General features: G+C 35.6%; 1 protein-coding gene and 1 pseudogene across 1 annotated transcript; one reads left to right on the top strand and one right to left on the bottom strand.

Annotated features, from left to right (window-relative positions):
• The first annotated feature begins 2,412 nt into the window (after positions 1–2,412).
• On the top strand, positions 2,413–4,199 carry LOC116177061 (putative nuclease HARBI1). Its single transcript, XM_031495923.1, has 2 exons — positions 2,413–2,661; positions 3,434–4,199. The coding sequence occupies exons 1-2, from the start codon at positions 2,416–2,418 to the stop codon at positions 4,145–4,147; spliced, it is 960 nt and encodes a 319-aa protein (XP_031351783.1). The 5' UTR covers positions 2,413–2,415; the 3' UTR covers positions 4,148–4,199.
• Positions 2,494–4,859, bottom strand: LOC116177060 (annotated as a pseudogene).
• Between the last annotated feature and the right edge of the window lie 17,142 nt (positions 4,860–22,001).

Raw genomic sequence — 22,001 nt, 5'->3', positions numbered from 1 at the left:
CAAATCGTGAAATTCATGAATATCTCGAACATAAAGATATAATATTCGGTGTAGTAAGTGAATTATCTAGCAATTTACTTTGTTGTTTGTGGTTTGATCACCATTACCAGTATCGTCTGGAACCAATTTCCTATGGTTTCTGCCAATTTAATTGGTATACAAGTATCAGATGTCATACCCATTGTTTACCGTTCCTATCCCTCCCATAAGACATTTTATCTTTCACATTTATTTATAAATTCCATAGTTAAAAGTACAAAACAGTAAATTTCGCGCTATTGGCCTTCTGGAATCAACCCTCCTACTATACGTCCCAGTGCTCTTCATCGAATCTAGAAGCTTTGTAGAGCGGTCAATTGCCCGTAAACGCTGAAAATATTCCTTCGTTATGTGACACACGGGGGCTTATTTATTTAATAAAATCACAAATATACACACGCCCTAAAAAAATGCAACAACAAAAGTTAATTTCACACTATATTTATACGGATGCTTCACTGCAACGCTGAGTTTGTGAGGAATGAGCTTTAATGTATTAAATGGAGTACTGAAACTGACGCATTTGTCGCGTTTTTGACATAATTAAGCATTTCGTAGGTGTTTACAGCAAAATACGACCTCGTATCGGTCACGGTAAGTAAACCTATTTCACACCCCTCTTTTCCGTCGCGCAAAAATGCCACCGCCGGCACTGCTTTGTGTTTTGAGCAAGCTTTACGTTTCCGCTTTTTGTCTGACACTAAATCAAATAAAAATTAAGCAAATTTATGCATTGTGGTACCCGTACGGCACCATGCGATCGGAACATTTTAATTACACCTCCCTTTCCTGTTTATATTTGCGCATACGTATCTACAATGATATTGTATACAGCGTAATGTAATTTAAAGTTCTGAGACTGACTCAGTTTTTAATTATGTCAGTTACACAAAGCAAACTGGAAGTAGGAAGCAAGTAGCATTTTATGTAATGGCTGCATACGAGTACAAAACTTTAAACAAACCGTAAAAGGAACTTTGAACATACAAAAACCATAAAATAAAAGCAGAAGGAAACGCAGCCCCTTGTAAAACGATGTTTCTGGCTTAACGTTGCTACCAAGAAAACGAACGCGGCCATTAGAAGGTATTCAATAATCGTAACTTTTACACTTTATTTCCCCCCATTATATCTCAAAAACCTTACCTTATTTAATATGCAATAACAAGTACATACTTTCGATCAGTTATGCTGCTTTTTATCAATTATCTGTTATAATTTGGCGTAGTTAATAATAAGTAATAGTGCCTGAAACAATTTGTAATTAAAATGATATTGAGAATATAAAACGTAATTAACAATGAGCAAATATGTAAAACGCCAAGTACATCATAATGTAGCCATTAAAAATGACAAGCCCATTAATTACAATTGCAATTGTGATAAATAGATTTACGAATGCATTTACTGAACGTATACCTTCAATAAATTAGGTTTTTTGAATATGGTGATGGCGACCTCAAGCCAGGTGAAGTTTTCATAAAAATGTATACGAGATAAAAAGGCCCTAATACTCCTCCAATGTGATGGTGTTTGCCAAGGCGCGGCCATCTTGAATTTTTGTATTCAAAATCTATTTTGTTTTCGGAAATTATTAAAGCTAGAGTTGAAAACAAAAATTGAAAGTAAAGGAACGGTATTACATAAAATTGATATCGTTTTTGCGCGATCGGCCATTTCTGGCTATTTACCATGTGTGTTTCCATGACAGTACGTAGCATTTACCAGTTGCTATGATTACGACGACGCCAAAATTACTTACCGATCTAAAAACAGAACAGCAAAAATACTTACCGACGCCTTTTTAAAAATCAACAGTCTTACATTACATTTAATCTTTAATTATTGTTAGGTACATTAAACGTACAATTTGTGCTATTGTTTCCTATAGAAAGACGCTCATAAAGTCATAAAGGTAGTGCAAAGCTAGCAACCTACATCAGACACATGTACAATTTTATGAAATTATTAATTTCAATTTTGACAAATAAACTGGTTACCTAGTGATGTACACCATACCACTTCGATTATTTCGATTTATTCTGCTTGTTAATTTCTTAGTGCATATTTAAGGGCCCAACACACCTCGTTCTTTCTCGACGTTTTTACCCGACGGGTAAAACTGTTGGAACGATGGAACGAGAACTGTTGAGCCTACACACCTCGGGTAAAATTGTGTCAGTTTTCAAAGATGAACCGTGTACAGTTGTTGGCAGTGGCAGCGGCTGTAGTTGTTAAAAAAAAGGAACCACGAAGAAAAGATCACGGTCCAAATGGACCAAGGAATTGCTACTCAAGCGAGGTATGTTGTCCCATATAAATTTATTGGAGGAACTAAGATTGGAGCCAGGAGATTGGCATAATTATTATCTTCGTATGGATGAGGAAACCTATCTAAAACTTTTAAGATTGGTAACACCGTTAATTAAAAAAAGTGACACTCATTTACGGCCGTCCATTAGCCCTCACGAGCGCCTAACATCAACATTACGATTTTTGGCCACTGGCCGAAGTTATGAAGATCTCAAATTTTCTGCAGTTATTTCGCCTCAAGCACTAGGCCAAATTATACCAGAAACTTGTGATGCTATTTATAGTGTACTGAAAAATGAGTACTTAAAGGTAAGAAAATTAAGACGAATTAGCTTCAAAATCACTTTATTATTATAGTTCTGTTTGATTTACAATTCCGGAAGTTCACTTGAAAATTGGGCAATATATGTAGCTGCAGTATATTGCTGTGTTTGATTATTTTGTATTGTATTCTGAGCAGTGTGGCCCACTTCTTGAATTGGAGGTTGAGTACCTGGATACTGTTCCTCTAATCTTTGTTGTGAATACTGAGATGCTGGGTACAGTAAATTCTGCTGTTGCACGGGTGCATGAAAACTATGTGGATTGAATGATGACATTGGAGGAAAATGCGGCTGGTTCTGCTGAGCTGACCAATTTTGTTGATTTCGAGTGTCGTATAGATTCATTTTTGTAAATTTGTGTACATTTCCTAATTGGCTTTCAAATATTACGTCCATTATAATTTTCTCCGTTAACAGTGCTGTATGCTGTGGTAAAGTTCGTAATTTATGAGCAATATTTTTACCAATTACATCAAATTGATCTTCTACTTGTGATTGACTGTCCAATTGTTTATCTATTTTCATGAGAATGTCATCGGCCTTACATCTTTTGGCTCTACTGTTTTTGGTGGTAACAGATCTACTACTGCTGGACATAGTAGCAGTTGATTGTGCGGAGGTAGGTCGCGAAGGCCCTACAATCGCAACTGGAGATGGGGCCGGTGACTCCTCTTGTCCACTTGCAGTTAATCCGCTCTAAAAAAATAATACTTTTATGTAATTTATGTAATTATGTAACTTATGTAATTCAATTGCAGTTTCCAAAAACGGAAAATGATTGGAAAGCTATAGCGAGAGAGTTCGAAGACAAATGGAATTTTCCTAACTGTCTCGGAGCCGTGGACGGGAAGCATGTCCAGATCGTACCACCTCATAATAGTGGTTCCTATTTCTACAACTATAAATGCAGTCATAGTCTCGTGCTATTAGCTGTTGTTAATGCAAATTATAAATTCATTTATTGTCATTTTGGAACAAATGGCAGAGTATCTGACGGTGGCGTTATAGAGTACACAACTTTTTATGACAAGTTGAAAGACGGAACATTAAGGATACCACTAGCAAGTGAACCAAAAAACAGTGGGCGTCTCCTTCCATATGTATTTATTGGGGATGAAGCCTTTGCTCTTCGCGAGGATTTTCTGAAGCCATTTAGCCAAAAACAACTTAATAGTGAAAAAAGAATATTTAACTACCGGTTATCCAGATGTCGACGAATTGTCGAAAATGCTTTTGGAATTTTGGCCGCCAGGTTTAGACTATTTCATACCGCCATTAATATGAAATTAGAAAATATCGACAAAGTGGTGTTGGCTTGTTGTGCGCTGCACAATTTTTTACGAGAAAGCAGCAGTGATTATTACAGCCCACCAACTTCTTTTGACAGTGAAGATATAGAAAGGGGTGAAATCCAACTGGGCTTACGGCCTGAACCAAACACTTTGGTGAATTTGCAAAGCAGCCACAACTGAAATGCTACAGACAATGCCAAACACGTTCGCGAAAAATATATGCAGTATTTCTGTAATGAGGGAAGTGTCCCTTGGCAAGAAGCCTTTATTTAATATCATTGTTGCTATAGGTTTTTGATTTTGTAAATTCAGAGCTAGGAAATTCCATTTTATATTGTACTTACTTTACCTTTACATTTAAAGCAATAAATATCAACAATTCCCTTTTCATTTAAAACAATATTTTCAATAAAATGTATAACAAATACTTACTTCCTGCAATTCAGCTTCCGAATTATCCTCTACTTCATCCTCGTCCTCTTCTTGATCTATATTTTCTAGACCAGCTCTTGGGGTTTCTTGATCTGTCAGGAACAGCAAAAGCTCAAAGTACCGTAGGTGAGGAGTGTAAATCTCTTCCGCTCCTGCTCCTGATTTTCTTGACTCCTTAACTTTTTTCATTTCCTTTCTGAAACTACCACGGAGTGAATCTATTTTCTTTTTTATTGTGTCTATTGTCGCTGATGGGTCCACTTCTTTTAGTCTTACCAATAATTTTTCATAACCTTTATTTTTTTTGTTCGGTCGCTGTATTCGGCACTTTTGATTTTCCAGAGACACGGAATACTTCTGTATAACTCAATAAATTCCGTGAGGAATTGCTTATTGACTTGCCTTAAGTCAGTCATTATCTCAAATGTGCATTAAAATGTGCATGTGCCACCACTGATAAAACCGTCGTGTTTAGCCCACACACCTCGTGTTTACCCGAAACGATGGAACGAAAACCGACAAAAATCAAGCACAACTTGACATTTTGGAACGACGGGTAAAACCGACGGTTTTAGTCCACAAACCTCGGTTTTGCAACAGTTTTAACCGAACCGTCTTACCCGTCGGGTAAAAACGTCGAGAAAGAACGAGGTGTGTGGGGCCCTTTATATTGGTTACATAATTTTAATTTCGATCGCGCAAAAAATTTTATAAGCACGTCGAACGTTAAGGGTTACCGTTCTCAGACAATAATTGGAGTCGTCGCTTCGCTCCTCCTCCAAACAATTGTCTTCGAACGGTAAAAATCCCTTACCACAGATTTAAATATACTATTTAAATCTGTGCCCTTACCGTTCTCCATACTTAATATACTATTTACACTGTTTTCCGGTGTTTGCAGCGTTATATAACTAGACAGCATATCTAACAAAAAGCACCCGATGGATCAAATTGTTCCCCAGAGGCCATTATGTCTGAAAATATGTCGTGGTTAACAGAAAATACTTTCCTTCTGTTTTTTTATAAACCAGCACATACGCATTTTACCCTTCAATCAATTTTCAAAACTTGAGGGTTCTGTTAAACAGCCAGCAAAAAGTGCCTTGTGAAATATGATGTATACCTATTGGGTAGGAAATTTTCTTCTCTAAAATTTTTCTCTCTTGACATTCTTTCTTAAAATGCTTAGTTTTAGGGATATTAAGAAAAATTTTAAAAAAGGTAGATTTTGACCCACTTGGGAGTGGTTTTGGGGTGGGGGCGATATATTTTGGGGGTTATGTAATTCCCATATAGGTCTCTTTTGATATCTAAAAACCTGTACTTCCTCTGTATGACTACAGCGCCACTAATTCCAAAAAGTTCATAAAAATTCTAAAAAGAACAAATCTTTACCAAAACCAAGAACCTACTCCTAATTAAGTTCAAAAATATCCCTACTAATTGAATAATTAAACCTTACTGAACAAATAATAGCAACAGATAATCCGAAACAAGGATGATCAATCATTCATGAAGCCGAAATACGATTCAGACGATTCTGTTTATTCACTGGTGATTAAATAAATGAAAAAAAGCACGTGATAAATAGAAATGTACGTTTGGTCCGTGACGTCAAGGGCAAAAAATGAAAACGATTTTACCAAATTTCGTTTTTTTCCGGATATCTTCGAAAGTATCGGAATTTTTTCAGTTTTAAAACTGCATTTTATTAAGCATCAAAATACGCAACTTTGCCAAATTTAAACTACCTACCTATATCTTACAGTTCCCGAGATCCCCATGGTGGCCCTCGAATTTGAATCAGCCTGTATATACCACCGCTGATTCCTTCGTAAGCTGGTCCGCCTTTTTGGAGAATTACAAAAGTGCGATTTAATCTTAATACACAAAAGGGAATTGGTACATAAACACAAATAATTATTACAAATAGACTAAAATTAATACTTAACTACTTACATTACTGGTCCGAAAATTGAAATATCGAATCAAAAGGTATCCGTACACAGTTCACAAAAATTTAAATTTTCAATTAACACAAATGACACTTTACTACACTACCTAGAAACCAATTTCGATAGAAAAATTCAAAGGGCTGTAACTTTTGAACTAGTAACAATCTTGGAACTGTTTGAAATTATGGATTCTACAGACCACATTCTATAACAAAATTTTTTTTCCGGGTCGATCTGAGACAATTTTTTTTTCGGGCCCCAAAAAAAGGCAGAACTTCCTTTTTTACCAAAAATCGACTACACCAAAATTTCTCGGGAAAACACTTTTTCTTATTAATTTTGGTGCGTAGAATCCAAAACAATTCGTACTTCTTCGATTAGACTTCTCAATCAAAAGTTATTGAATAGAAACCATTTTCGAAAGAAAATTCGAAGGGCTGTAACTATTGAACTAGTAGCCCAATCTTGGAACTATTTCAAATTATGGATTCTACAGACCACATTTTATAAGAAATTTTTTTTCCGGGTCGATCTGAGACAATTTTTTCTTCGGGCCTCAAAAAAAAGCACCTTCCTTTTTTACCAAAAATCGACTACACCAAAATTTCTCGGGAAAACACTTTTTCTTATTAATTATGGTGCGTAGAATCCAAAACAATTCGTATTTTTTCGATCAAAAGTTATAGACTAGAAACCAATTTCGAAAGAAAATTCAAGGGTCTGTAACTTTTGAACTAGTAGCCCAATCTTGGAACTGTTTGAAATTATGGATTCTACAGGCCACATTCTATAAGAAAATTTTTTCCGGTTCGATCTGAGACAATTTTTTCTTCGGGCCTCAAAAAAAGGCAGTGTATAACCTTCCTTTTTTACCAAAAATCGACTACAACAAAATTTCTCGGGAAAACACTTTTTCTTATTAATTTTGGTGCGTAGAATCCAAAACAATTCGTACTTTTTCGATTAGACTTCTCAATCAAAAGTTATGGACTAGGTAACAACATTGGATAATCGCAGCATCCCCTCTTCGGGTAGATAAGGACGTTCACAATAAAACTCAACTTCAAACTGAGTCATGTTGAAGACAAACTTAAGAAGCGGCGACAAAAACCTCTCCTTGCAGCAACTTTGATGGCCAAAACTTTACGACAATCCTCCAGCCGGTAAGACAAAAAAAACTTCGACACGAACAAACGTAGAAAAATTTCACAACCAAAACTTCTTCAATCTTCAATCCCACATTGAACGAAAACTTTCGATGCTGGCTGTGGCTTCAAATGAATAATAAACTGGCCGTAAATCAACGATGGAAGTCGAAAGAAGCGAATACATCTACAACGAAACATAATTCCGCTCACAAAATGGGAAAAAAGGCGAATTAAAAATTTCAATGAAACGTAGTTCTGCGTAGACTAAAAAACAACGCTTTTCTTGTCCTATTTAAGGCGAATAACTTCTTCCGATAACAAAAAATACAGCAACCAATCATACACAGTTGACAACCAAGAGAGGAACAAAACTACTGGCAACGCACGTTCTTAGTCTAACAAAAATAGAGGTAGATTATTTTTCTAAATCAATTTGTTATCAGACATTAAGAGATAAATCCAAACTTAAATTCTAGGAAAAATAAAATTTCATCTCAACCTGTCTATTAAATTAAGCATTTACATTTAATAACAGATAAAGACCCAAAAATTCCGGAAACTTTCTACGTTTAAATAAAATGTAAACAAAAACCTTGACCTCTTTTTCGTATAACACAATATCCAATCTCCATGCGGTTACATAGACCAACGACAATTAATGAAATTTAATTATGAATGTTAGTTACACAGAAAGGAGACCATCTTAATTAGGATTTCAGAAGATTTCATCCTTCCAGACGAAATAAACACAACAATATAAAAGCATAAAGCACTGCATACTGTTACATTAGCTTCGCACAGATTTTTTGAAATACTCCATGCATTTAAGGCTTGATGAACTTTTCTCTATGTAGCTGAACAGCTTCACTACGGCGATATGTTAGACAAGACAATATACGCATTTTGCCCTATTTTATTAATAGACACATAATTCACGTTGCACTTGCGTGGTTAGGCCATATTTTCTAGCTCACTAAAGTTTCGACTATACGCACATAAATAAGCTAATACTCATTCGTTAAATTTTCAGAAGCCGATTACACCTTGGATGATTCCTTTTGGATCGAGGAGAGCCCGGCCGGTAAGTTTTTACCTTTTTTTTCTCTCTCTCTCTCTCAAGCAGAACTCGCGCGATTAAGCACAGCACAAAGCCATCTTACAACTTTTCCAGTCGGATTATGCTAATAACCGGCGGCGGCGCAAAAATGAACGTGCCGAAATTCGTACTAAAATCACCGGAAAGATCCGTCCCCAATTAACATATTTATTAAATCTGAACGTATTTAACTTTAGATTGACCTAGAATTTCGCCCGTGGATACGGCCGTATAATTTACAATAAGACTTTAATTTCGGAATAAACTTCAGTGAGGAAATGTGCCCGGGAACTTCAACTGAGTATTATTTACTGAAGGGTATTATTTGCGAAACGCATTATTTTATTCCATTTTCATGTTAATTGGATCCCGCTGCATTGTCCAAGCGTGTAAAGACCTCCTAACTCAATTTAAATTACATTTGAGCACAAAGAACTCGTTTTAAGTTCAGAACTATCCTTGTGACGTTTACTTTTAATTATAGCTCGCGTTGAAAAACGCTAAGTAAACCGCTAGAAGTTTGTTTTAATAATTAAACTAACAGTTATATATTTTTATTGATAGCGATCTAATCAATCAGTTCGTCTTTGGAACTACGGTTTGGGTTCATGACGTAATACAGATTCTCTAATATGCAGATGTGTTGTAGTTCTAGATTCCCCTTATACTACTTCTCGCATGTATTGAACATCGTAGGATATTTTTAACTTTTACATTATGCAAGGGATAGCTCCAAAAAAATAAATGTTATTCTGTACGGCATATTAGTACCACGGCTAGTTCAGTGATGAATACATTTTAATTGACTCTTATCTTGCAGAAACTTAGTCCTTTATCCCCACTTATAGGTGAAAATTAAAACCTGATGCTCTGGTTTGATCAGTCTCAAATAAATACCTATATAAATGGACTTGTTTGAATACCTTTTTGAAAATAATCTCGTTCCAACTTCAGTTTTCTCTACAGTTTTGTGATGGATGCTAAATACAAATTTAAACCACACAAAAGAACTGAAAACAATTAATGAGAAAAAATAATACCAAACTCCTTTGGTTTTGGTTCACTCTTAGAGGGGACTTCCATATGCTCTAAAAATATTGATGTACTTAATAATATTTTTCCTTGTAATATACCTAATATTAAACTTCAACCTGCCACAGCATACAATATTTCCTGTTCAATAGCTTCTTTATGTATTACCTACTCGTTTTTATTTAATTCGCAATTTTCTTTACTTGCTTAAACTGAAGTTCTCATTCTATCTTATGGGTTATGTTCACTTTGAGCAAACGTAACAAAATTACCTTGAGATAACTACACGTTAAGCTTAGGCAAAGTAGAGATTGGTCGAGTGAATAATGGGTTGTCGTACACTAGCCAAAACGGATCGAAAGAAAATATAGAAACCGGATAGGCCCGATTTGGTCAGCAACTTTCAAAAAAGAAGAGAATATTTACCGAAAGGGAGAACAAGACAGACTAAGGATTATTGTTCTGGTCTAAAGGCTAAAGAATGCAGCGAACCTCGAGAAGGAAAAGGGAATTGGCCGCGGATAGTCAGGGGAAATGGGTCTTCCGGTGAAACAACCACCGAGGTTTGACAAAGCTCATATACGCCAAAAATTAAATAAAAAGTATAAAATAAAATATTCTCGGGCACCGGTTGGTATTGACAATGAACACTCCAGACTCAAATAATATTTCATTGCATAAAATAGTAAATAAATCAGTAATTCTGGGAAAGGATATACTTAACTAGCGGATCACTTATAAAGTAGGAATAACTTAATATACCCTGGATTACAGACAGAATCCATGTGAATTTTACCAAAGATCGGACACTTAATTAAGCATGCATTTGCAACTTTGTATTCAAAATATAAAATCAGAGTAATTCGTCACGGCATTAGCAAATATAAACGGCAAGATCAACTAACGACAAAAGCTATTACCAAGAAGCTACCTGCAAGTTCCGGTAGTTGAGATAACATTTGCGTAGCGATTCTTAACAGATCAGTTCCATCTAATCGACAGGTACCACCATTCTTCAATTCGAAAGCGAGTGTTTGCATTGCATCCAGAACATGGCACTTCTTTAATACGATCACCTCAATGCTCTTAACGCACAAACAAAAACTACAAAGCCAAAATCAGACCTAATTCCACTTAATTCGGACTTATGTAGCCCATTAATAAATGGGTTTCGGATTGCGATATAGGTAAAACAAAGATAGGTAATAGATGATTGAATGAACACATATGGCATAACCTAAAAAAACGTGTAATTGTATGAAAATAACTTTAACCTAAAGAGAATACCGTCATTTGCATAAAAACGGTTAGATAATTACTTCAAACAATTTTAGTGTGATGACTGGAATTTTCCCATTCAAATCAACATTTTTCGCAAAGATCGACCTGTCATTTCAATGACAAAACCAAAAGTGATATGATGTCTATGTCAATTGTACCAACTACTAAAACATTAAGAACGCATTCAGTCAGTTACCCAAACCAAGAGTACATTCAACGGAACGTTACAAGAAATAAAATAATTGAAAGGGTAGAACATAAACAATAATTGTTATCACAAATGAAGGTAATTTAATAAACGGTCTCAATATATTACAAATAGGACACTGTCATATCGAGACCTGAAATGTCAACGTTTAAATTTATCTCAATTTTTAGCAAAGGGGATCAACTCGTAGTCTGGAAAACTATCAATTGTTAAATGACTATTCAAACAAATATATTAATTACAATTCATAGGCATCGAAAACAATATGTAATCAAACATTAAGAAGTATGAAAATATTACCTTTCAATTTTGATCGTAACGGCCTTCCCGAGTGCTTGAAGGACGCTTTCTGCCTTATGTGAAACAGGTAACAACAAAAACAAACAAACAAGAGGGCAGATAAATATTGCGATAGCAATGACTAACGTTTGACTAATCAGATAACTCGAATACTAAAACCGCCATTAATAAGAATCAATAATGCAAAATTTTGATCGACAACGAATCGCTCGTAGGAATCGGTGATAAAAGCATAAATGTGACGTCAACTTCAACGAAACTACTATGTAACTATACGATGCCCACGCATAACTAAATTTCCATAATAAAACAATGATCTCTAATTAATCAAATTGTAAATAAACTAACGCGAATAAATGACACAAATAACGGAATTAAAAATGGTATAATTATATGGGTTTTGGAATAGGTCTCGTTAACTTCAAAAACTAATTTACAATACACAGGGAACTAAATATCTTCGTATACCAAACTAATCTCAAGGATTTAACGTCATGAAGCTAACATGAATAAATCTTCGAGTAATGTACAATGACAAAGTGATGTACGTACAATCAGAAATATCGAAGTAATTCACACGAGCAATTATCTCCAAAAGTCTTCGTTAATACTTGCTGTTAAAATTCAGTAACAATATTCAAATTTCCAGGTGCAACTTTTCGAAGTAGTTCAGTAATGTATCACGTGATAACTTTAATGTCAATCTAATTGAAGGTGGCGGATCCATGTAAAAATGCAATTCCATCCATAACGAAAAAGTGAGCCAGAATAGAAAATTAGTAGTCTTAGGAGAAAACGAGGAGAAACTCAGCAGATAACAATGAGAAACGACAAAATGTTGTTATTGACATAAATATTAATATGAAAAATTCAGCAGCCTTAACCGCTTCAAAATTCCAAAGAATTAACTAACTAATCTTTAATTAACACCTGAAACAGAAAAATTTAATACAAGAACTCTTATTTATGTCATAATTTGGGTTCGATTAAACACAATCATTTACTGATAAAACAAATTTATTCAAGTCAAATAATCTGAAAGGAACATAGGCACACAGGGCCAAAAACAAATACCATGCAACAAGCGATCAATAGAACAAATAAATTGAAAGAAATCCTTATTACCTTAAAGTGGTAATAAACCAAAATATCCGGTGGTAATTGAATCTCGATTTAGACGACGCTGGTTTCGTTGTAATTACTGACGTAAAATTTGCGTTTTTATGATGGACAATTCTCCCTTTAAACCGATATCGGGAAACATCTTTGTAAAACGTAAAACTCGCTTCCGCTAAACACCTTTCTCCGTGTAACGTAACACACACTTGAGCTTAACTCGACTAGACTTTCTTCTAGAAGCACTTTAACCATAAAGATTAACTGTCTTTTCAAAAAAGTCTCGATAACGATAGACTGCCAAACACGTCCACAAAAAAAGCATCGATTTAGGCCCGGTTGGCTTATTTAAAACAATTTGCCTTTCTCTTCAACATTCCTTTCTTCTTCCTTAATTTATTAACGGGTCGTCATTGCATTGCATAAACTGCACGTCCTTATCTTGAAATTAATTAGCTTGCACAGCGATACCGGCACTCTTTATCGCAAGATCGAATTTACAAGAAGTAAATTTATCAAAACTAAGCTAATAGTTTCAGATGTTTAACCCTAACTCCAATTCTTTTTAAATCCTTTGAAAATTTTACCTTTTTGATGGTTTTGCTTACTGCAGGTTTCTGCCCTTTACTCTGTGAAAATTAACTACAAAATTTGTCACGCTTTTCCACTGACCAGCAAGAAGAAAAATGGGTTTGGTTTCAGTGTTTGTTTGTTACTAGTAAGCGGACTTTAACTTCCAAGAACGTGATTTGTATACACTACTCAGTTTACTCAACTTTGTTACTGTTTAATATAATTGCAGAAAATCACCAGTAAGCAGTTGCAAAAAAAACATCTCCAGCAAAGGTCCGTTTAAAATGAATTTATTCGTTGAAAACATCGACAGGTTTAGTTACAATTTCGCCATTTATATGTACTATGACTGATCGACTCGTTTAGTCAGCACAATAATTACTTTCCTATTTGAAGGAAAATTTGGTTATTTAGGTTTGCACTCTACACTTAAGACTCTGAACTTTCCTCTTCGGTTTATTGCATAATAGTAATCCTTTGTGTATATTAAAACGCAAACTTCGCCTGTTAATAGGTAATTCGCCGGAAAATTTTACAAAACAACGTTACATTTCCTGAACTGCTCTTATGATTCCGAAACAAAACAACGAAGTCAAATTTTTCACTCCGCAAATTTCATGTCCCGTTTAATTGAAATCTTGCGATCTATCCTCGATTGCTAAGAGACTTCATCTCTTAAATTTTTCAACGCTGAATGAACCCCCCTACATGAATTAATTTTTCTCACCTACAAATGGCGAATTATTTTCAAAATGGCGATGTCTAAATTTTTTATTAGTTAGTGTCTCTTTTACTACCAATCTGAGAGGATTGTAAAGGCCGTAAATCAATCCTACGCAATCTAAAGCTGCAGAATCAGTACTTTTTACCCTTAGGTTCTTTGTCCCACGCTGTGCTAAAAAAAAGGGTACAATATGGTCTACACTCTTGCAATCTGAACGCCAGTAATTGAGGATCCAAAATCCATACAAACCAGATAGATTCCTTACATCACCATGACCAGAATTTATTTAGGAAAACACTTCCAAACCTTGACATTTTTTACAACTTCAAAACTTCCTAATTTGCGTATTTCTAGCGGCAAGATTCAAAAATGACTTCCTCAACGAAATATTCCATTTCAACAGAATTCAATATTTATTATTCAATTTTAATGGAAATAATTACAATGTTAAATGGGCCCTCCTTGATTTTCTAAGCAATACACCAAAAGGTAATGGAATGCACGTGCAGTTTCTCTTAGAAAATTGCACTGTCCGATGTCTATAACAATTATTCAATTTAATTCAATGCGCACTGGTACCAAGCTAAAAGCAGTAAATGATGTCGATATGTTTCTTTTTAAAGTGAACATAGGCAGGAAATTGTGTTTTCACTTTTAAGAAAAACTCATTGTATTTTTTTAATTGACATAATCAGGACATCATCTTTTTATTATTATTACGTTATTAATTGTATCACGGCCTAGAAAATTGTTATGTTTTTATTTTATTACAGGATTTATGCAAGGACGGAATAAAATATCTTCGTGTTCATTTTGGTAACCTTTGTTTGCAGTCGTGCACTTTCCAATCACCGGATCCACCCTTGTTTATAATTTGGTATTGCTGTCTGTCCGTTTGCCTATCCGGCCAAAAAGTTACAGCCTAAAACTAAACGATCTCAAGGATCGTTCGGTATTCAGTTGTATCGAATCTTTGTTAATAAAAAAGATCTTTTGATTTTCAGGCAATTGAGTTCGATTAGGTATATCTTGGCAGACTAACTAGACCAGATAAATCTATTGGATTAAAAATATTTGTACTCGACAATCTAATGCACCCTGTACTCATTTTAAATGTATACAACTTACCTTCATTTACCGTCGAAGGTAGGATTACTTGCCTCGAGCGCGAAGGACTTAGGGTATTTACCAGCTGATCAAACTAATTAATAGCATCGTTATAAATTCATCCGATTTATTGGATTTTAAGAGGATAGTGTAGATTGCGAACAAAGCTTACATTAAACAAGGCCATTATCGCATTATAAATTATTATGCGATTAATTGGAGGTTAAAACGATTTAACGAAACAGTACCCACTTAGATTTGGCGCGTTTAAGTGCTTCTTGTGTAATAAAGTTTTAATTAATTTTGAGAAATGGTAGGTAACAAAACCGATTCGAAATATTTCCTTGCCTAGCGTACTACTATCGTATTTATCTTTCGCAACTTTTGTGCGGTTTATAGGAAAAAAAAGCGGAAGTTTGACGCACAGAGAAGTTCGTTTAAGTAATTAAACTTTACAGTCACCCGCACCTGCCTTTAGAGGACTTTTTTCTATTTGAAGTTAACAGCTTTTACCCTAAGAGGGCGGAAATTAGAATAGAACAGTTCCCAAGCAGCTTATTTTCAAGCTTGCGCATCCAAAAAATTATTCGCAGCGGTTCACCGCAGTGAAAAACACCATATGGAAGTGAAATGGAATGGGTAATTAACAAAACAATAACTTTTTGCAAGCCCTGCAGTTTTAATAATTTGTAAAGGCGAGTATTTTCAGTGAATAAATTCAGCCACAGCTAAAATAAAATCATGAAATACATTAAATCAATGACATTTACACAAAACTAATGGTTTGAATTTTGAATAGATGGAAACCTAAAACTCAATTTAATTTTAAAGGGGGGTTCGACAATCACCCGCAAATATTCAGCGTCGGTAGTAGGATGAAAAGAACAAATTTTCATTTAAATACTATTAACATTTCTTCGAATGTTTAAAACAATGTCAAATACCGACAATCGCTTTTCATTCGTTAAGCGGAAAGTTTTCCACTTAACCTTCTTCTTCGCTCGTACGGAAACGATTATAATCAGCAGGAAAACAGGAAAACGTAATAAATTTGTTTAAAATTCAGCGTGTTAACCCCGAACAGCGTTCTTGTTAAAAAAAAGACAATTAACCCCAGCAAGGAAGTGCTTTTAACTACGTACCAGACAAAGCATCGAAACTAATTAATTAGTTAGGGAAGTAGGCGCAAAATTCAAACTTATCCCGTTTTGATCTGCTTTCCAAATAATGTTGAATGCGTTTTGCATCTCCGCTGTATAATTAAATGCGTTCGTTACAAACTTTGGACAATCAGGCGACAAATTTAATTTAAACGTGGTTTCCACATACATACTTGAGCGGTCCCTGAGGTGAACCAGCAATGTACTTTAATTTTTCAGGTCCGCCAGTTGAAAACTTCTAACAAGCGTCCGTTTGTGACAATTATGTAAATGTTACTCTAGAACCCTTTTATGAAACTATGACGTGCCATTTCGCTTTATTAAAAACTAAGTCCTTAATCACTCCAAGGCACCACCATAAAGAGCTAACCGAGACTGATGCGGTTATTCCGTCATTACAACATTTTACAGCTTAGCAAAAGGTCATAAAACTATAATTTCGCGTTGTTACAATTCCCCTTTCCTCCATCCAAATCACTCATCTTCTACCCCTTTACTACTCACAACAAGAATGCACGTATAATAAAACTATGCTTCTCTAATTTAAATCTTTATAGGTGCATCTTAAAGATTAGTGCCAATAAATATTTTACTGTGGTACTAGACGAAATAATAAAAAAACTTAGCGCATTTTCTTAAAAATAACTTACAGTTCACATTCCTTTCAATTCTTAAACGTAATTTTCTCAATCTAATTAAGTTGTTTACTACTTGAATTGGCTGCTTTGTGACTTAGTTTCGGTTTTAAGGTTTTGACATCTTGTGCCACTTCAGAAATTCATTTGTTTATCTCTGAATAAGTATCCTTTTACAGTCACTTCAAAGTTTAATAAATATCCGACCGATCTTTCTAATCTTTGTAGTTCGATCCGGCTTCGAATATTGAAATGCACGCCTATGCTTCGACAAAGTATTTAGGTGGATGCAAAGGCTTTCCACGTCATTGATTTATTATAGTCATGTTCCTGAATTATTTGGAATAGCAACCTGAAGTAGTCCCTGTCTGAAGATTCTAATGTAAAAGATTTCTAATTTAAGGTGGCGTTTACATTGAAACATTGCAAATTTGTTTCCACAATAACTTCATTCAAATATATAATGTTACGACATTATGCATGAAACAAAAATTGTTTAGCTAATTCCTGCACTTCCGCCGTTATTTAGGAAAAAACTGCCATATAAAATATAAATCTTTCATTTTTATCATACACCACACTGATAATAATTTGTTACCAAATTTAACTTCATTCACAAGGTAAAACCTTTAGCAACCATCGGTTGTTAACAGCAGCTCATGATTTTACCTCGAAACAAAGTTATTGAGGAAATCGCAATGTAACTTTTGCACTTTTTGTAAAGGCCACCTTAATACAAGGTTGTTTGAAATAAAATAACCTTGAGCTTAATACGGCAAAAAGTGACATGACATTATTAATCTGTTATGTATGTACCCTCATTGCAACACATTAACATTCGAAATGATTAAGGGCTGGTAATTTGATTTTCCATCAACACTTCTCCGAAAAATGAAGTCTTTACAGAATAGAAGCACTATTCACTCACAAACAGGCACTTCACTTATACTCCGGTGATCCTACGAAGGCTCTCGAAACGCTGTCTAGTGAGAGCTTTGGTGAGTAGAACAAATTCTTGAAGGCACATACTGAATTCTAGTTTGACCAGAATCCAAACCTAGATCCGAACCCTCACAGATGAACTTCCTTCTGTTGTCAATATGAGTTGTGTAGCTGTGGAAAACAGGATTCTCCATTAGATTACTGGCGCTTTAAACACAGGAGTACATTTGCAATCCATTTCATCGAGCAACCTTGTGAGCTTCCCCTACAGCCAAACTTGCTATAACAGTTTCTGATTGGGCTGTTGACGTAGATACGCATTTTGACCAAGCAATGGGACAAGATCCCGTTTTTCATCACCACCATGCTTCCACAACATTCCACGGTTCTGGGTTCATTTGATGTACTTCAAGAGTTGTTTTACCATTCCCCATTCCTTACGCTAGGAAAATTCATCTTTCTTCAAAGAAATCAGACGGAAAAACAAATGTCGTGCCTTGAAGCGACAGCTAGGAATAGAAATGACCCAATAGCTTCACGGTACCTATGGAACTTTGGTTTCCAATTTCTGTCATTCAAGATTTTCGAAGGTACATTTTTCAATAGGCGTTGAAGCTGGATTACCACTCTACGTTCTAAACCGATCAAGAATTTTATTTGTTACTCAGTTGTAAACGTTGATTAACAAGACAAAACGCAAACGGGTAAACGTCATCCTTAAACGCTACTGACTTGTAAAACTGACAGCTGACGTGTAAAAATTTTACAAGTTAGTAATCTATTAATTTCATTGGCCAGAATTAATGCGAAGTCTCTGTTACATGGATAACATGATATTTTAGACATTTCTTTGAGATCAATTTAAGAACTAATTATTTACGTTTACTATTGTTTACAAATGAGTGACAAATAAAATATTGTACATTATACGCCAGGTAATAGTTTTTACTGGCTCTAGGAGATGACAGGCGGGCTCGCCTGACGGCTCGCCAGTCAACTTCTCCTATCGCCAGTAAAAACTCACTTACCTGGCTAATAATGTAAAATACTATTACGTAGGCGCCCTGGGAAATAAAACTTGAACTATCGTCCAGCTTTTGAATTTTCAATCTTAGGAAAAATTTTGCATCACTGAGCTATCATTGAGCTGTAAAGATGTGAAATTTAATGTGATTAATTCGAAATTTGACTCCTGTAGGAATCTGGAATTAATCTAAATTTCTATCAGGAGAGGGCGGTAGTTTCGGAAACGTCATGTTTGTTGACATTCCCATCAGTACAATGGGCAGGTTCGACATTTTTTTATTTGAACTGAAATCGAGAGATTTTGATCAGAAAAAAATTGGGGGCAAAGTATATTGATATTTACGTCCGCTGTAAGCACTTTAAAATCAAGGGTCGGCGCGCAGCAAGAAAACGTACCTGGGGGTCAATTTTTGGCCGTACGTTTCCTTAAAACGTATACGTATTCGTAAAGAAACGTATATTTGCAATGTTTGACCATACGTTTATATTGCGTATACGTTCAATTGTGTTCGTTTTTCTGCGAGCGGGTAAATGGCGTTCGCAAACGCTCGCAACTGACGTTTTGTGGGTTATGTATTGGTTAGTGTTGAAGTTTTGACTCTTGAGACTTGAGAGGTATCTACTTACAACAATGGATGAAGCTGTGAATGTGTTTGTAATAGACAATTCAGAAAATGCCAAGCGCAATTATCGCCCGAATAGGAACCGTAACCCTTGCAACCCCATAGAAGGCTTAAATGAAGCACAATTTATCAAAATGTGTCAGCTACTTCTTTCCATGAGTCTTGCATTTTCTTGCACGTCAAGGTCGTAGTTTGTTTCCCTGATAATCGCGGTGTTTTTTAGCAAACTCCACAAGCCACCTTTTTTGGTTTTGCGTGGTAGATATTGCACCCTCGCTTTAGCGTGTCCATCGTGTTTTGAGTATTCATTCTAATCAGTGCCTAAAATATTATTATTCTTTGATTTGAAATGACTGATCAATATCTTCATTTCACCACCTAAGCTCAAACCCAAACGTCAAATAGTCCGCTTTAGTTCTAATCAAGCAACAAAGGCGACGTTGTCATATGCACTGTACGTTTCGGTTCCAGGCAGTTACGAACAGTCAAAAATTGCATTTGGAAAACGTATACGTTTTTAAGTCTTCGCATCTAAGCGTATACGAATAGATGCGACTGGTTTCAAAAATCGACCCCCTGTGCGCGAGACCCTGCGTGACGTCAGTGGTCAGAAACATTTGCCGCCGTGCTGGCAAAGTATACGAATGTTATAGTTGGTTCCGGCCAACGTCTCTACTGAGCTAGTGACAGGGGTGCGTTGCTTGAACACCTACATGTAGAGAAGCGACATCGAGGGAACATAAAGTAAGGTACTAGAGCCTGCGAATTTACATAGTTGAACAGCTGTAATTATAACGCTATATACTAAATAAATAAATCTGTTAATTCTTCTCTCAGCACCCTAACTTCGTTCGAGGGGTGGATGGGGCCGGCGGGATACCGGGAATTAACTTGGTTTTTTTAAGTGATGGTAACCTCAACACAACAGTAATTGTTTAATGAGTCTTATTTACTTGTTTTAGTTTATTATTTTATTATTTTTTTAGAACAGATTGTTATTTTTTGTCTGTTTTTGTGTATATCCAATGATGAACGTAGAAATAAAAGTATCTATCTATCTATCTATCTAACTTTCCTGGTGGGCCGGTAGGATCCATGAGCGAGTTGCGGCTGGTAGCACCACTCAAATAAAAACACAAAACTTAAAATCAAACCATTAAAGGTAGATCTTCACAAAGTATACAGACTTCTGTATGAATCTTTCCTTTTTAAATTCACATAATCTCCCTGATATTAAAAATGAAGTATTGCCTAATAATCTACTTAAAAAACGTTGGGAAAAAATGCCATACCTGTTCGATTACGAGAAGAAATTTTAAGATCCTGTCGGGGGCAACCACAATTGAATTTCTTGAAAAAAAAATGTATAAAAATTGTCAACCGTCCACCGCATTGCTTCTGAACGATGTAGATAAAAAACAAAATGTAGATGATTTCTCTAAAAATGCCGTTTGTGGTAGTTGTCTAAGCTGTTTTAGATGCTGTTATAGTGCGATTACCAGTAGAATTTATATCAAGAAACATTATAGCGAATATTCCAGCAATTCAGGGGCGCCATGGAAGAAGAACAATCGGCGATAAAGAGCGAAGACAGATGTGACGCAATCTTTCCGGGAAATACGACGTGTTTGTTAGAGAACATTCTAGAATACTCGGGAGCCTTCCAGAAAGAACGGCGTTTGCTATATATGCAAATCGAATTGCGTTTCAATCATTTCCAATTTTCGCGCTTATAATTACTGTTATAAATATTAATCCATTCTAAGACTTACACATTAATTAATTGATCCTTATTCTTTCGCAATTCTGAAACTAGTTCTGAAATGTATAATTTCGATTAAGGAACAGATTGTGTAACAATAATCTAGAAGCATTTATGTTGTTGGGAAATAATTATCAGTATATCATAATAATCAGTGTTAGAAAAAGCATAAATGTTTGAAATTAGGGCGCATTGAGTACCCCCTCCCCCACCCGCTTGGTGGGCCGATAGTCAAGTACACGGACCGCTTTATGGTTCCCCATCCACCCCTGCTTCGTTCCTTCTGATCCCATCCTTAACTTTACCCTTACATTCCCGTTCTCTGGCTGAAAAGGGTCGGGAATGCCTGAGCAGCCCGCCTCCGGTATCCCTCGGGGTGTCGGAGGAATGAAACACGTTGACCTTTTACTTTTTCCTTTTTTTTATTTATTAATGGATTACAAATGTCGGTGCCTAACGTCACGATTGTTTGATACAATCAGTCGTTAAAATGTGGCTATATACACTAATATTCTTTCACTACTTATAGGATATAAATAAGAACCCTTTGATGAAGTCACAGCATTTGTTAATTATCGAGCAGATCTAAATCAAATAACTTGTCGACAAAGACGCGTACCCAGACAGTATTTATATGGCTCGGCGATTCAGTGTTGTCTTTGAAATACATAATTCATGCTGTAATAACGTCTCATCATCGCATTGTGAACAGGGGAGCCTTTTGTCGCGACTCCTATTAGATATTTATCGTACCTATCTATCGCTTGTACGCTGGCACAGTCTGCTATATTCAAATTTAATTAAGAAATTACGGTGGTAGAAGGTACACAGCCAAGCTCGGTCTCTACCTAAAGCAGTTTAACGTCCTTACCGTCCTAAACATTTTATCAAAATTGTTACCTGAACATCTACGA

This window comes from Photinus pyralis, unplaced genomic scaffold, assembly GCF_008802855.1.
Source record: "Photinus pyralis isolate 1611_PpyrPB1 unplaced genomic scaffold, Ppyr1.3 Ppyr1.4_LG7, whole genome shotgun sequence".
NCBI classification, from domain to species: domain Eukaryota; kingdom Metazoa; phylum Arthropoda; class Insecta; order Coleoptera; family Lampyridae; genus Photinus; species Photinus pyralis.
The sequence above is the reverse complement of the archived record's forward strand: the minus strand, read 5'-3'. Positions and strand labels throughout refer to the sequence as shown.